Source organism: Acartia tonsa, chromosome 12 (genome assembly GCF_053477335.1).
Source record: "Acartia tonsa isolate MP-2025a chromosome 12, ASM5347733v1, whole genome shotgun sequence".
Classification (NCBI taxonomy): domain Eukaryota; kingdom Metazoa; phylum Arthropoda; class Copepoda; order Calanoida; family Acartiidae; genus Acartia; species Acartia tonsa.
This window is the reverse complement of record NC_137271.1, coordinates 13,324,225-13,342,601: the sequence shown is the minus strand read 5'-3', so window position 1 is coordinate 13,342,601 and position 18,377 is coordinate 13,324,225. Positions and strand designations below refer to the sequence as shown.

General features: G+C 28.9%; 1 protein-coding gene across 3 annotated transcripts in view; it reads left to right on the top strand.

Moving 5' to 3' along the window:
- LOC145334527 (cytotoxic granule associated RNA binding protein TIA1-like) overlaps positions 1–18,377 on the top strand; it is a 212,589-nt gene that overhangs the window by 136,072 nt on the left and 58,140 nt on the right. For all 3 annotated transcript variants that reach the window (XM_080179987.1, XM_080179985.1, XM_080179986.1), the window contains 2 exons: positions 6,863–6,915; positions 14,435–14,521. In XM_080179987.1, the coding sequence (XP_080036113.1) occupies positions 6,863–6,915; positions 14,435–14,521 (140 nt within the window). The remainder of the gene's footprint in view (positions 1–6,862; positions 6,916–14,434; positions 14,522–18,377) is intronic.

Genomic DNA, 18,377 nt, shown 5'->3' with positions numbered 1-18,377 from the left:
TATATTTAGGGTAGGTAGGTAAATATTTATAAATATACATATGTACAATTTTATAGGTAGGTTTTACATTATTTATGCACACTTTAAAGTGTGAAGTAGGTAAAAAGTGGATACAGGTATGAGATTTTAAATCTCTGTTAAAAGAAAAAAAATCTTTCAGAATATTATTTTTTTAATTTCTGTCATTGTAATAATTGGAAATGAAAATTAGGACAGTAATTAAAAAGTATTTTATCCTTCTTTGGAAAATTAAGATTTTGTTGGCTGACACAGTAAAGAGAAATTATTGTTAATGTAAATGTGTTAGAGCAAGAGAAATAAAGAAATGAGGTAAAAAGAAAATATACATTTAAGAAATGCATTTATATTCTAGAGATTGGTTTTACTGTGGAATAATTTTGGAAGTTTAAGAATTTAGACAGTAAATCCCAAATTATGTTGGTTCAAAGAACAAATTAAGCAATTTTGACTATTTTTACATTAATATTTTTTTTCTCTTAGACCTAATGTAGTTCTTAATATGGTAGCTTTTTTGAGCAGCAAGGGGAAGAGAGAGGGTTATGTATATAAATGGATGCTATTTTCTATACACACTTACATACATAATATGCTTGTGTATATATTACAATGTAGCACTATATGTATTAGTAGAGAAAATTAACTAAATTATCCACAAGGGAATGAAAAAAAAAACACATGTTTACTATACATACAATATTCAGTTTAGACCTATTAGTTTCAGAAAATCATTAGCAAAATATACTTCTTATACTCATTTATTAATTTTATGATATGATTATTTAATGATTTGTTTAACATTAGAGCACTAAAAATATCATAATAATACCATCAAATGGAAGAAAATAAGTTTAAATAAAAATAGTTCCTAATAAAACAATTATAAATTCAATTTTCTAAATTTTTTTTTGTAAACAATTGGTAAAGTTTTAAATTCATTGATTTCTTACATAAAAACATAAAATGAGTAATCATAATTTTTTCTAGTGGTAATATTTCTGCCTGCAAAGAAAATTGATGTAATGGGAAGAAAAGAGGTTTAGAAAGGGGATGGATATTGATGGTTTTTTTCCAGGTATACATACCACCAGGATTTAGGGAAGATAACATGTTATTAGTGCCACAGCTACTCAATAACTAGCAAAGTTTATCTACTGTTGCTTTGGAAGATGCACAACTTTGATATAATAGAAAGGAAAAATGACTTGGCCATAAACTGGTTCAACTGATTATCATCTACACTGCACAGTTAGGAATTTTCAGACAAACGAAAGTTTTGTCAGCAATAATTGGAATATTACTGCCTTTAAAATAATCTGATATCAGTGGTTTTAATCTGATATTAATTGTTGCAAATGATTCTTTCTATAACTGCTACAGTTTTCAAACACTGATAAATAATTTTGATGAATTATACCAAAAACAATTAAAATGTTGAATTTCAACTATGTTTATACTGGTTATTTATGTTGAATTTGATCCTTGTTATTTTTCTCATTACTTGCAACACATTTATTTAATATGGCCTGTGGGTATAAGTATAATAACTACTTTATTATGTATACAATATTTTCAACACTTTCATAAACAACATTTACTTATTTTTATGGAGTTCTTGATGATCCTTTTCATCTACCTTCTACAATTTAAAGTACACAATCCTTATTTATCTAAATTATCCATCAATATGGTATTTGTAGAATGGTCAAAAAAGAAAATGTCCTTAAATATACTTCTATTGCTAAATGAAAAGGAAAATATTGAATAGTGAACTACTGAAGAGTTGAGAAGTACTTTTTTATTTATCTAATATACATATAATTTTGTTTATATATTTGTATATAATATCTAGAAAAGGGAAGTATGTTTTCCAAGTGATGGATTGATCCTTAGGAGTTAAACATGGAGAAACAAGTTATAAGAGAGCTCAGCAAATGTACTTTTAGTTCTACTTTTTATGTGACATTATCTCAGCAAACAAACTTGATCTAAGCAGTATGGGTATTTTTTATATTGTTTGATAATATTTTCCCCTTATTCTTAGTGTTCTATAAGAATTTTTGAGTTTTTCACTCTAATTTGAATAGTTAATTGGGCTGTTTTTGAAATATTCCTTCATGTATGATACAAAAAAGGTTTTGTTAAAGGTCTTTTTTTTTTGCTCTTTACGTTTCAATTGACCTCTTTTAAATTCTTACTCTATGAAGTATGGGTATAATATTTGATGATGTGTGTTGGTACATACACACCCACACACACAAACTCACACATACACACACACACACACACACTTATACAAACACAGTAAGAGAGCTAAAATACGGAAAGAATATTGTTATAGTGATTATTATTTTTTCAGAAATATTGTTATTTACAATCATGAAAAGAATATAACTTTTGTATTTTAAAAAAAATAATCAAATTGTATCTTATTGTCACTTTTTATTGTAGAAGTTTCATCATTTTTTGTTTATCATTCACAAAAAGGATTAAAGAAGTTTTCATACATTCATCCCTGAGTTTTTTTTGAGAGGCAATGTTTGATGGGCTAATTCAGGGTACATTTTTTTGTACGATAAAAAAGGTTTTTTTACTAAACTGTAGAATACAATAGAGAATTAGATGATATTCAATTATTCTATTTGCTTTGCCCCTAGCCTTTAGGGGATTTGCCACAAGAGGTAATGGGACATTTAACCCTCTTACAGAGAATAAAAACTAAGAAAAAAACTTGGAGGGGGGGAATATTTTTTTTTGGGGGGGGGGGGAGATTGTGTGTCCCAACCCCAACAAATAGCTTAAAACCAACTTCGGATCACTATCTCTATATTCCTTTAAGAGTAGATCCCGAGATATTAAGCTTCAGACAGACGAACATATATCGTTATACTTTATATTATAGATTTCGCTTTCTCTTTCTTTCTTAAACTCTTTTTATATTTTGATTTCCTAAAAAACATTACGAATATTCACTTCAATATTACTCAATGACGTGCAACAACGGCCTTACATAAATCTATAACAAGGATGACAACATCCATAAGTAGCGAAGCACAAAAATTATGGATGGAAATCTGGTGAAAATGAGCTATAGAGCAGTTTCATAAAAAAAACGTTAAACAAAAAAATCACTAAACCTAGTAAGATTTATAACTTTAAAATCTAAGAATCAATCTAGCACCTCAAACAATAAGTAAATCTTAATGAAACTTTGTGGGGATATGTAAATTGTAAACTCATATAACTCCTATAAATAGCACGCGTCTGTCTTGAATAGGAATAAATTAAATCATGAAAACTTAAAAATTTAGGAATCGAACTAGCACCCAAAACAATAAGCAAAACACAGTGCGTATGAAGGTGCTTTGACTTTTGTGTCAGAACCTAAATTGAGACATAGTGCATTTCATTACCCTAGGTTAGGTAACTTCATTTCACTTTTCAACAAAATCTAAAATGCAGCCGTTTTTGAGAAAATTAGATTTGAAAATTTCAAGTTCAATTTTCATCCACTAGGAGTTACTGCATAATCATGACAAGAAAAGCAAATATTATTTATTTAAATTTTTGAACACCTTTGCTTTTATAAAGTCTGTCATAAAACCTCTCTATATATGATTTATTTAAGGCTGAATTTCCGTAACCTTAGCAAAGCAACTGATAAAAATGGCCATGAATCAACTCAGTTAAGGAGTGGTTTTATGAAGAACTTTATAAAAGCAAACTTGTTCAAAATTTTGAATAAATAATCTTTGCTTTTCTTGTCATGATTATGCGGTAACTCCTAGTGGATGAAAATTAAACTTAAAATTTTCAAATCTAATTTTCTCAAAAACGGCTGCATTTTAGATTTTATTGAAAAGTGAAATGAAGTTACCTAACCTAGGGTAATGAAATGCACTATGTCCCAATTTGGGTTCTGACACAAAAGTCAAAGCACCTTCAAACGCACTGTGAAAACTTTATAAAAGTATGCAGAATATCATAAAATCTTAAAACTTGGTGAAAATATGAATACTGTTTAAAAAATTAATCCCTGAAAATTTCAGCTCTCTATCTTTAATAGGAGCCGAGAAAATCACGTTTTCCCCTTTCTGTCTCAGACGGACGGACGGACGGACATTTAGAATTATAGAGAAGCTTCGCAACTTAAAATTTAGAATATAAGATTTGTCAATTGTTCAATTATTTTAAATTTTAGATCATTTTTTTTTGTAACGATTATTATGTAAAATATTGATAAAAGCAACATTGAGTGAAGGAAATATTATGAAATTATGTCAGTTAAATTTAAACTGACAATATTAGCTGTTTCAGAAATAAGTGGTTACATGCAACTATGTATTTAATTTTTTAGCTTAGTTTCTATGTCTAATTTCATTCTTGTTACCCAATCAGAAAGAGTGAACAAGGATGACAACATAAATAAGTAGCAAAGCAAAAAAAATCATAGAACATTAACATTTGCGTCTTACAAATTAAAAGCGACAGACAGACGGACAAAACAAAGTATAGATTAGATACAAATATGTCATGGAAATCTTCACCAAAAATTACAGCTGTCTATAAAATTACTTTTCTCCGTTAGCGTTTCCGAGTGACTTACGGACAGAAGGGTAAATAATTGAATAGCTTCGCTTCTAAAAAGCAGAAACCTCTGACGTCCCAGAGCTTGGAAGAGAGAGTTTGAATGATTAATTGATATTTTAACCGGCCTATTCACTTCATAATTTTCCTTATATATACCTTTCTCCAACACAGAAAAAAAGAGCTTAAATTTTCTACCTGAATATATTTTTAAAATGTTCTTCTAACAAGAATGACAACATCCATAAAAACAATGTTCTAAATTCAGAAGGAAGAACAAACGAATGATAACTCTTGTTGAGTGTCATTATTAAGCAGAACATTAATTTGCAAGTCTGAACAAAATTGTACAGAAAAATTGTGTAAATCCTTATACTAAAGTAACAGGATGTTTGTCTGTGTGTCTGTACCGAAGGATCTCGCTAACCGCTGAACCGATCGGGTTCTTTTTAACAGGGTATATTCTTATAGGTCCCGGGAAGGTTTTTAACTATTTTGGGGGAGGGTACCACCACCCTTCCAAGAGAAATCACAAAAAAATAAATTTTTTTTTTACATTTCTTGATTTTAGAAAGACAGTTCAACGCAAACATAAACGTCAAACGCAACATAGACATATTTTAAATATAAAAAAAAAACATTTAAAGTGCCACTAGAGGCCTCTAGGGGCGTAGCCGCTAGTACAAGGTAAAGAAAAGGACATACTTTCATTTTTATTATTTGATTATACAGATATCTCGTTGCAATGTTTGAAATCTTAACATGTTTAAAGTATTACGGGAGGACTTACGGACGGAACGACTATGATTGTAAAAAATCTTAGCTTTAAAAAAGTAAATTAAAGGCGAGCATGTCCATAAATAGCGCAGATACTTATGCAGAATATGAAAGTAATCAATCCCTTAAAATTTCAGCCGTCTATCTTAAATAAGTGTTGAGAAAATCATAAAAACTTAAAAATGGAGGATTCGATCTAGCACCTCAACCAATTGGCGAATCTTAATAAAACTTAGTAAAAATACGAAGAATTTTTACAAAATTAATCCGAGAAAATCGGACGGACGGACGGACATTTTGAATTATAGAGTAGCTTCGCTACTAAAAATACAAGTATTTGACAAAATAAATTTCAGCAATTAAAGCCAAATATGTATAAAAAGTAAAATAAAATACCAGATTCTTTTGCAAAAAGGATAACTGATAAGTCCCATAAATAGATAATCAGATAGATTTATCCATTTATGTATAATACTAGATAATAAAAGATAAGACATGTATGTAGAATGGTTAGATAGTCTCATACCAATAATACAGAAATTAAATATCTGGGTTTTCACAAAATAACTGTACTTTTGTTAACAAATGGTTCGTATTAAGTTGATATATTCTGACATTGATAATGTATTCTAAATTGATGGATCGTTATTTTTATTGAGATACTACGCTGTTAACTTAAAATTAACAAAAACATGACGTACGGACTTTCTGGTGACGAATATAGAGTTGCTACGCTTTCAAAGCGTACCTACCGGTTCTAGGAATCATCAAACAAAGTTTGAAAACGATAGGACAATTATAACATGCTTTAATCAAAGAAAAGAGCTAACCGTTACGGACGGACTGACCGACTCTAATTATATAATAGCTTTGTTTTTAATAAGGCTACTCACGTGAGGGCCTAAACAAATCTTTTTTATGTTCTATTTATCTTCTTTTGCTGTAAAGCATAAGCACCAAAAAGATCTCTTACAAAGGAAATTAACAAAATATCGTTTTGACATTCCCATCAAAACCGCAAAAAAACTTGCTACTTAGATTACTGGCATTTAGATAAAACTTTCCAGTATGGCTTTAAAACCGATTAATATCCGGTAGATTAGAACCGGTTCTCAGTCATACTGAAAAATTATGTATAACGTCGTATTACATACAATTATGTGAATTTAAAATCAAAACGGGTATTACTCTTATAATTGTTCATTTTAATATCCGAGGAAAGCTGTCAATAATACTATACGATAAATTACTAAATGTTTTCCAAATTCTACTAAAATCAAGATTGTATTTGTTTTAATAAAATCTTATAGTATTTTATCTAAGATATGTTATAAAAGGAAAAGGGAAACAATGGCAGGTAAAGAACACTGTAGTAATGGATATATCATTTCTTGGATATTACACCAGATATTCAACCGCAGTACTAAGTATCTTTTCAAATAAGAATAAAGAGTTTTAATATTTGTTTTCTTTATTTCAGAGCTATCCGAACAAACTGGGCAACAAGAAAACCCCCTGCAAACAAAAATGACGGTAAGAGCTACATTTTTTGTGATGTTACCTCTACACTTTATTTCTATGAGTACAAAACATTTTTTTAAGAATTATATTTCAGTTCTGGTGTTCTTAATGATCAGAAATTGTTCAATATTTTTTCAAAAATAATCACTTGTTATGATAAGGTCAAAGTGGCCTAAATTATTTGAAATTAGAGTTTTTTTGTGTGATAAATTATTAACTTATTAAACTCTATGAATGATTTATAGTTTTGCAGAACAAAAAATACACAAAAGTATAAATTTATAAATTATTGAAATATGAATCAGTAATCCAAAAATCAATTAAATTGGATGATTTTATCACATAAAAAATTGTTGTAAAAAAAGTAAAAAATCAACATGTTTAAAATAGACGTACGGACATTCTGGTAGCGATTTAAGAGTTGCTACGCTTTCTAAATCGTACCTAACTTCTACAGGAATCACCATGCAATTTTAAAATGCCTAAACTAACAAAAAAAACATCCGTTACGAACGGACTGACGGACGGACGGACTGACCGACCCTAATTATAGAAAAGTTTAGCTTTTAATAATATTCCATAATATATTTATTTATATAATGTAAATTCATCAAACTTTGATTGTTTCTCTATTCTATAAAACTTTTAAGTTTTCTCAAAAATATGAATTTTAAAACAGTTTACATTAAACCAGGGATAAAGGATGAATCAAGACGATTATGTCTAAAAGTAGCACAGAAAAATAGGATGTCTGTCTGGTTGTCAGTCTTTTTGGTAAAAACAGGGAAAAGGTAATGTGATTCTGACAAAAAATTCTAAGTTAAAATTTCCCCTCAACCCCCTTCCCTTTTCCTCCCCCTTCTTACCCACTTTCCTTTCAGTTACACCCTAAACAAGTTTTACTCCAACTTTACTCCAATAAACTATTGAATTTTCGGCAAGGAATAAGCTTCTTTATCAATTAAGGAACATGAATATCGTAACCAACGTAAAAAAATTAAAAACTAATTTTTGACGTTCTTGCTTCAACAAAAACTATAATTAAGTAAAATATCCTATTTTAATAATTATTGGGTTAAAAACAATAATTAATACAAGTTAAAACTAGAAAAAAAGTAATTAACGTATTTTTCCCCTTTTATTACAAAATCGATAAATTAGCCCAAAAAGTGTTTCTAAAATAATCATGCCTTTTTAATACTTGATTTCATTTTCTAATAATATTTTCTAACTTTTAATTTTTTTGTGCAGATTTCTCTGACAAATGCGCATTTTTTATATAATTTAGAATATTTAATGGTTTCTATAATGATTTATATTTTAAAGTAAACCTCAATATAAAAAAATACACCAAATATATGTTAGCCTAATGTTTATAGAATGACATACAATTTTCGTGTACATTAAATATATGTTAAATAAATCAATAACAAAATTACGCAAAGTTGCATAGCCAAAGTCAATTTAGATTTTTTTAAGTGTGTGATTGCAATACTGAGTCCTTAACTTAAAATTACTAAATAATCTTCTTAAAAATACATATTTTTATTAATTGTAAGCTAAGTTGGGTTAAGTAGGGGTTAGGAACATGCTTTTAAAGATGTATATTGCCGATTAGAGGTATTTAATTAAACTAATTTATTTCACAATCTATCGGAGTTTTGTATGAGAAAGCCTTTTAGTTTAATATACAATACAAGGGCATACAGAAAGACGGACAAGAAAATTAAAGCGTAGCTTCGCTACTATATAAACATTATTCAAAGGCTAATCATTATAATAACTTGGTCCGGAAGTAAACCGAGTCCTTTCCCCAACTTTTCTCCCTCTATTTGTAAAAACATAGAATAAGATTCGTCGATTTTAATAGGCAAGCAAATGCGCTCCTAGAATCTAGGTTATCTATATTTGAAGGTGGTTTGGAAGTGAAGAAAGAAAGCCTAAAACCATCCTACGACTAAAATCTAACATTAAATATCCTTAAAATATCCTTAGACTTTTTTAAGCTAAAAAAATACCGAGTCCGTAATTATTGAAATTTTAAGTCAAAAAAGAAACCCATTATTTTTAGGCTTAAAATCATGTTTTAAAAACCAGAATAAATTTAAAGGAGCATTATAAATGAAATTAAAATTAAAAACTTGATTTAAATATCTGAATCATGGACCCTTTTAGTGCAAAATTCCCCGATTTTCTCACAATTTTATGCATAAGAACCAAGTATATATATGCGAAAGCATACTAAGTAATTTTCATTAATTTGAATCAAGTTTGTTACTTGAAATCTAATTGGTTAATTTTTTGCAGCTAATCAAAGCTTATATTTGGGTATACTTAATTCAACAAGAACTAAAATCCTTTTTTAACCTTTGCAAAAAAAAGGTAAACTTTGAAACATCCTGCAAGAATAAGCTTTACAAAGGGTCTCAAAAAATCAGCCATATGTGACGTCATAAAAATTAGAGATTATCCATCTCTTTTTTAGGGATTTTCTTTCTCACTTCTCTTATCATACCTCATTTTTATGACGTCACATGGCTGATTTTTTTAGACACTTTGTAAAGCTTCTGCAAGAAGTTATATTTTATTATTCAATGAGAAGACGTACTGACAAACGTACCCTAATTGTTAAAAAGCTTCGCTTATTAATGGTGTACATAAAGTTTAAATTGAGCATATGCCTTAACGAATGAAATTATTCTGATTGAAAAGATAAACACACATAACTTCTTCTTATATTCATACAAAACAACAAAATAAAAAAGCTTCCACAGCAAACTGTAATATAAGGATTTTTGTCTATTTTTTGGGATGTTAGCTCAAGAGAATCGCACATAAAAGCCACTCACCCCTATTTATTTTACTTTTCTTAATTTAAAATAAAAATTTGATATGATAGTTTAACTCAAAGACGAAGAAAGTCCCTCAAAAAAAATTTGACGTCATAAAAATGAGGGATGAGAAGAGGAGTAGTGGGATAGAAAACCCCTAAGAAAGAGATGGATAATCCCTCATTTTTATGACGTCACATTGAGCGACTTACAGCGTCTTCGTATACCTCCTCTCTACCTCACTTCAACATGCTTTAAGGTTCTGTACGGGTGAAGTTGTTTTTTTCGTAATAAAGAATTAAAGTCATATTTATTTCAAACAGCACATATTTTATTCTGTTCCTACATTTTTTTTATTTCTAATTAGCATCTTAGAACTTTTAATATAAAACTTTTTAAAATTTAGATTTTTTTATTTCATGTAACTTAGATTTTAGTAAGGCATTGGATGTCATCAACTAAATATACTTTTTTGTCTTTATTATCTAAAATTATTAGAATCTGTAAAACTAAAGATAATATATAACAGACATTGTTATGATCTTTGGCAGGTTTTAGGCTATTTTTAGGGTCATAAGAAGCTATCTCTTGATACACTAAAACATATACCTATTTTCAAGCTTTTAAGACATCAATATCAACAATTACATTTATCGCTATTCTAATAATGAAAGTATGAATATAATACTTTTATCTATCTATTAGTTTGAATATTACTGCGCACGCCTCTGCTGGTTGTGTTAAACTGGTTTTGAAAGGATGATTGATGATATTTGATTTCGATTATCATTTCTCTACACACTTCATATGCACAGGGATAGGTAACTTGTGTCAAAATATTCTGATAGTCGATTAACTTTAAACAATGGGTTTATCATTAATTGGACAATACACCAGATTATCATGTACTCTAATAAAGTGAAAATTGTAGCTGGCTAAAATGACAATTCTCCCAGCCTATTTACCCCATCCTCTCTTCTCCTACTGGATGAACGAAATGACCGATAAATGATATCTATGTTAGCAACCTAAAATGAGGACAATTTTCCCCTTTCATAACATCAATATATGTTCTATATCAAAAGTTTAAACCTGACTCTCGTTGCAAATTTTGGCTTTTCAAGCCTTTCCCACAGCAATGTTATATTTTCAAAGACATTATCTTGTTTTATTTCAATAACAGATAAATTTTTGGTCACAACAATTACTGGATTTATGAGAAAAAAACTATAATATACTAAATATTTGAATGAATATATCAAACAATATACTTATACTATTTTTCTAGAAGATATACTAACACACACACACACAAACACAAAAACACTAAATTATGTAGGTAGGGAGGGTGGGTGAGGGGGTTGTTACCGAGAGTAAACTACATGGCTCTCGAGGTATAAGACATTGAACGATAAACTAGCACTCATCCCGAAAGGTGATAAACAATGATACCCAGTACTATAAATTACAAATTATTGGTCCAAGTTTGGACACTGATAGTTTGAATAAAGATTGGAAGTAATAAGAGTGTTTTGATTCAACAACTGAGAAAACGTGTTTTTTTTAAATATTGGATAATTTGAAATTCAATGTTCCCTTTCTCCCTGGTAGAATGTGAATTTTATTATGATGACAATAAATATGAATATTTTATACATCAACTTTACTTTCAAAATATAATTCTAAATCCTTATATAATAAAGATTTATTTTTGCCATTATATTTTCCAAGGGGAGAGTTTGATTTAATCCTATTCTCATTTTTAACTGGTCTTCTCTACCCTCATCCTTTTATTAAATTAGAGTAGATACTTTTTGTTCATTTGAATCTTTACAACTAAAAGAAGCCAATTCCCGTTTCATAGATCGACGGACAATTGTAATTTAGGAATAGAAGGTTATTTCTTTTAAAATTATAAGAAATGACGCCATCATTAATCAATTACAATGTATACTGGCCTGCCACCATCAATTTAGTCTGTGTATTGGCCTTTCATTGGCCATTTGTATTGTATGTCGTCATTTTCTTATCGGCATTATAAAGAGCTTCATTAATTGTAATACAGTATTTAAATAATATGTCCTTATACTCTTTCACTATCAATTTGCATATCTTTAAATGATTAGCAAAATTAAACTATTTGTTAAAATGAAATATGGAAGTGTATCTCTATTTTTAAACGTTTATTGTCCATAATGTTTTATTTGTATCAATATTTCATAATTTTTGTGTGTGTTATAAATCTTTTGCAATACATTTTCTCCTCTGGTCTTTAAGTAGGGTGTCCCTACTATTATGCTAAATATTATTTTAGCAGAAAACTGATGGCTTAAACTATGTCTTAGTTGAAAGTTTGCAACAACTTATGAATGTAGTAAAATGTCTTGTTTTCCAGCAAAGTGCCTTGTTGAGCATGAAAAACCACCCCCTCCATTGTTTTTAAAATTAATTTAAAATAAGAGTGGTGTGGGGGCAAGATAGATTTACGTTTGTTTACTTTAGGTAAGTTTATATTTTGTACTGGGTTGCCCCACAGGGGTTAATTAAGCACAAGAAAAAAACTGCCATTCTATCATTTAAATTTATGTTAGGTGTAAGGGGGGAAGGGGCTTTTCAGTTCTTAACAGGCATTGTATGTGAGATTCTAGCAGATTATATTTAAAGGCCATATACTCGACAGTAAATGTCATTACACTCGTTCTTATGTCAGTCATAGCATTAGATTTAAATATATCTTGACAGTTGTAGTTTTGTCTTTCATTGATATAAAAAAACTGAAAAATTTAATTTTAAAGTAGTCATTTTTATCTATTTTGTGCAGACGCCCATTGCTAGTTTTGTCTCCTTTTGTGCATTACATTTATCATTGGTTATAGAAAAGACACGGGGTGTTAGGGAGAGGTAATCTGTAAATAATTAAATAATTAGTTGGTATCCCACAATAACAGATTAAATATTCTTCTTCCAAAATAAAAATCAAAGTTTTTTAAAAGTACTAATGTAATAACAGCTAAATATCAAAAGTGAATTATTAGAAAAAAATCATACCAACTTTACCTATTCATATATCTCTGAAAGGTATATATGAATTATATCAATAACTAATAGCTAAAGTAAAAACGCCGTGACTCATTCCCCAAAACATTGAACAAATTGAAATAAATAAAATACGCGGATATTATGAGAGATTCTTGATTGTACTAGTAAAATTATTCTTAAAGCTTACAAATATAATGATATCTCTCTTTTTTGACTTATCCCATACTTCCCCTGACTATGGAGGAACGTATTGACCAATTCTGAGGATTATATTAGAACCTAATTGTCAACAAAAATTCCCATGTCATAAAATTCACTTATGGCTGACAAACTGATAGATTAAAAAACACTTTACTGAAGTTAATTTTATTTTGAGCCTAGGCCATAATTAAATTTTTCTAAATCTCGCTTCTTGTAGTTTTAAATCTATCTCAACCATAGCATTAAAAATGGTAACTGCTGCTGCACTAAAAAAAATTGTATTTCAAAGATAAAAATTGATAGCTTCAATAGAAAGGGTGAATCCATCACTACTATTGCTTGGTCGTTTTAGATTTGATTTTTAGAAGAGTACATTTGAAAAAAATGAGAATCAAGAAAAAAATATGAAATTAATATGCACATTAATAACAGTTACAGGCTAAAATTTATCACTGCTTTTACTTATCGTAAATTTAAAATGAATAAATAGATAAATATATGCTTTGCAAACTTTTAAACCATTTATTTTACTAAAACCAAGCTTGAAGGGTGTTCTTATATAGACCCCAATTTTTTAGCTAATTCAAAAGTTGTATCTAATTTTTAATCTTGCGGGAAGCCTTATTTAAGCTAAGTTCTCCTTAATTAGTCTATAATATACTTTGGTAAAATAAGAATTACAACATTCAAAGTAGCAAAGAACATTAATAATAAAAGACATTATATAAATAACAAGATGCAATCCAAGCTTTGATTTTGAGTGGGGTAAAATGAGGGGTTTCAGTGGTTTTAGGGGGGTAAATACACTTTTAGCCTCCCCCTGGACATCTATGGACCAATAATCCAGCGAATTTAAAACTGAGCAAATAATATGTTAATATACATATATATATCATTAGTTTCATTGCATGAAGCCTAAGTAAGATATTTTTCTCATAAATTATTCTTTTATGCTTTTATTTTGCTTTTCTATGGTTTGCTTTTCATAGCACAACAGAACTTTAATTGGCCATGGTATATAAAATAACATTTATTGCCATAAAATTTTATTCTTTGAAAAAATTAAATGTTTTATTTACTTTCTCCTCCTTATTTCATTTTTAAGAATCTACAAAATTATGGTTAAATTCGTTGAAATTTTCTTATTTTTGTGTTAGAATTTAGAATCTTTAATTTTTATGCAATAGGTATTTTAGTTTTTGAAAGATATTGCAACAAATAACAACACGCAACAAAATCCTGTATTTTTTTTGTAACTTTACAAAGTGTCTCAAAAATCAGCCATGTAACGTCATAAAAATGAGGGAGATGAGAGAAGAAGTGGGAAAGAAAACCCCTAAAAAAGAGATGGATAATTCCTCATTTGTATGACGTCACACGTCTAATTTTTTAGACACTTTGTAAAGTTACATTTTCAGAATACAGTATAAGATAAAATTTAAAATCTTTCTGTTTTTCAGCCAATTCTAAGCCCCTGACTTTCGACGAAGTGTACAACCAGAGCTCACCAACAAATTGTACTGTTTACTGTGGAGGAATTAACACAGGTAAATTATTAGATAGATAGATTCATAGTTAGATTGATAGTTGGGTAGATAGATAGATAGTTAGATATAAAGATAGGTAGATAGATAGATAGTACAACCAGAGCTCACCAACAAATTGTACTGTTTACTGTGGAGGAATTAAGACAAGTAAATTATAAGATAGATAGATTCATAGTTAGATTGATAGTTAGGTAGATAGATAGATAGTTAGATATAAAGATAGGTAGATAGATAGTACTACAACCAGAGCTCACCAACAAATTGTACTGTGTACTGTGGAGGAATTAAGACAGGTAAATTATTAGATAGATAGATTCATAGTTAGATTGATAGTTAGGTAGATAGATAGATAGTTGGATATAAAGATAGGTTGATAGATAGATGGTTAGATATAAAGATAGGTACATAGATAGATAGTACAACCAGAGCTCACCAACAAATTGTACTGTTTACTGTGGAGGAATTAACACAGGTAAATTATAAGATAAATAGATTCATAGTTAGATTGATAGTTAGGTAGATAGATAGATAGATAGATATAAAGAAAGATAGATAAATAGATAGTTAGATATAAAGATAGGTAGATAGATAGATAGTTAGATATAAAGATAGGTAGATAGATAGATAGTGCAACCAGAGCTCACCAACAAATTGTACTGTTTACTGTGGAGGAATTAACACAGGTAAATTATTAGATAGATAGATTCATAGTTAGATTGATAGTTAGGTAGATAGATAGATAGTTAGATATAAAGATAGGTAGATAGATAGATAGTTAGATATAAAGAAAGGTAGATAGATAGCTAGTTAGATATAAAGATAGGAAGATAGATAGATAGTACAATCAGAGCTCACCAACAAATTGTACTGTGGAGGAATTAACACAGGTAAGTTATAAGATAGATAAATATGTAGTAGATAGATATAAATATAGTTAGACAGATAGATAGCTAGATATATAGATAATAAGCATAAAGAAAGATAGTCAGATAGGTAGACTACCATAACTGTTCATTCACTCTCCAACTTTCTCTCTTTCTCTCTTTTTCTCATTCGATTTCTCTTTTTTTCTCTCTCTTTATGGAAGCAGCTTATAGTGCCTTTAAAAAATGACGTCATTAAATAGAAATGACCAATATATTTTTTACTGCATATTTTTTTTCTCATTATCTTTATAAAAACTCTCTCTCTTCTCTCTCATTTTTTTTCAATGTTGTTTTTTTCTGGTTTTTCTTCAATTGACCGATTTTTAAAAAATTGAATAATACTTTTTTATAATAATTTACTTTTGATTTTCTTCTTATTACCAAATTTTCCTTTTTCTTTAATAACCGATCTATCTTTTTTGTGTGTGTGTAAGTTGTCAGGGATCTAAAGGGATAAGACAATGACCGATAAATTGGTGTATACACCCAATGATGAATACAAAATTAAATCTTCTGTATATTATTAAAATACGTGATTGTAAACACTCAACTTAATCAATCAACCATTCAAAATTCACTAAAATCTACAAAGTTGTCAAGAAAACATTATTATAAAACTTTGGAGACTAGTGTAATAAACAGCCCATTGATCCCTCTCTCTCTGGTAAGTTGTGAAGTATTTCATATCCTATGAGTAAAATATTATATCTAAAACTTTTCCAACAGTTTTTGCAATATTGTAATAATTTTCTTCATATACATTTATTTATCTATCTTTGTAAACTATCTATCTAAACTTTATTTAATGTAAATTCTCTATATTATATATGAAGCCATACTGAAAAATAATGTATAGCATCGAATTACAAATAATAAAATGAAAATGATAAAATGAATACCAGTTTTGTTAACATTCGTTTTCGTTGGTCTAACAAAACTGGTTTTAATCTAATAACTTTAATATCTGCAGAAAGCTGTCTATAATACGTTGCGATAAATAACCATTAGTATCTCTTTTTATCTGCCAAATTCTATATTTATCTCGCTCTTACTCTTTATACATGTGTATATCTATATAAAATACTAATTTTATTCTAAATAATGTTTTTTGAAGATTTGACCTTTCAGTATGTAAAAAGAGTGCTAAATAGGAAAAGAGAAAGAATTAAAGAGTGGAAAAAGGTTGAAAAGAGGGCTAGAAAAAGTGAGAGAGATTGTAAAAGAAACATCAATAAATATTGCATTGGAGAGTTTAAGGCATGGTTGCCATTTAATCTAGAAAAAAAACATTGTAGGTAATTGGGGCGTTGATAATATACTATTTTAATTGTTTGTTATTATGTCAAACGTTTTCAAGACTTAAAAAACTTATGTTCTATTTTATGTTTAACTAGTATTTTTATTAGTGCCATTGAATTATTTTGTATGAAATATATTCTACAAGTTTACAACCATGATATTGAAAGGAAAAAGACATATTTCATAAATATTTTCGTCACCAAAAACCCATATATGTACAGTGCATGCCTTCTTCAGATGAAGAACAAGGCAAAAAAGAGTTATAACAATTATATCAGTCTTACTTGAGGTTACAAACCCAAATTTGTATATAGATTTAACAGCTTTGTAGGTTTAGGCAAGCTGCAAAAGACTATGCCAACATTTTACATTTTTGATGCCTAAAAAGCTTAAAAGCTTTACTAAAGGATGGTATGTCATACTAAAGTCCGGTCAATTATTAAAACAAGAATTATCAATTTTCCTGCGGCTTGTAAGCGGTTGCCGAGCCCTGATATATTTTGTAATGATTTCTGGAATAAATGGCATATGTCAGGTCCTCATGCACTTGCAATTTATTGATTTCCAGCTTCTGTGCAATATACAGGGAAGGAGGGAACCAGGGATCTCAAGGGATAAGACAATGAATGATAAATTAATATACAAACCCAGATAGATTTTAATTATTGGTTAAAAGGACATTAATATTTTTTTTGCCAATCAATGAGGATATAATAAAAGCACTCAAAAGTTGTTGGCAAAATTATATGTTATTGAACTTTGGGTACAAGTGTAATTTTCAGTTCAATGTCCCCTCTCTCCCTGGAGGGATGAAAGGACTGAAAATTATTTTAGAGTTCAAAGTTTTATAAATATGATCTCTAATTCGTTGGCTAAAAGCTTACTATTTTAAAATTATCTTTGGCTATTTTGCTTTGTAAATTTTACTTTATACCTTACCTATAATTAAACACGCTGAACTAAGGAAGGTATATTAAGTATTTCATCCTGTTTTTGATGGAAAAGTATATAAAATTTAAATACAAACATCCCCCCAGTAAACAATTAACTATTTAGGGAAAAGGAAAGAAAACAGAGGGATGGGGGAAAAGAGATAACCGTGCCACGTCCAAAAAGTTTTTAGTTTAGGGGCGGTTGGGGTTAAGAGATAGTTAAAAAGATTGTTACCATGCCTGGGGAATAAATTCCGCAATTGCTAGTTTTTTTTTATCTTCAAAGTTAAATTGAAATTTTTAGGAAAGAACTAAGAAATTATATCAAATTTTTCCTTTGGCATTAAACTTAATTTTTAACTTTGTCATTTTAAAGCATAGAGTTAGTCAAATTTATGCATAAGTTTTAATATTTGAATTGGGCTTATGTTCCATATTTTTATCTTCATTCATTTTATTTTTATTTTTTTTTAAAGACAAATACTTTTTTGCTGAATTTATATAAAAAGCTGTTACTTACCTCTTTACCCAGTTAGTACGGAGGGAAGGACCAGGGGGGGGGGGGGAGGAGTTGGGCAAAGAAATTTGATTAATGAATCTCTTTGAACAAACATTTCAAGATGACAAATTAGAAAATTTAAATCCTAAATTCAAGCTCACAGTTATTCCCACAAAACTGTCAATTAACCATCATTTGAA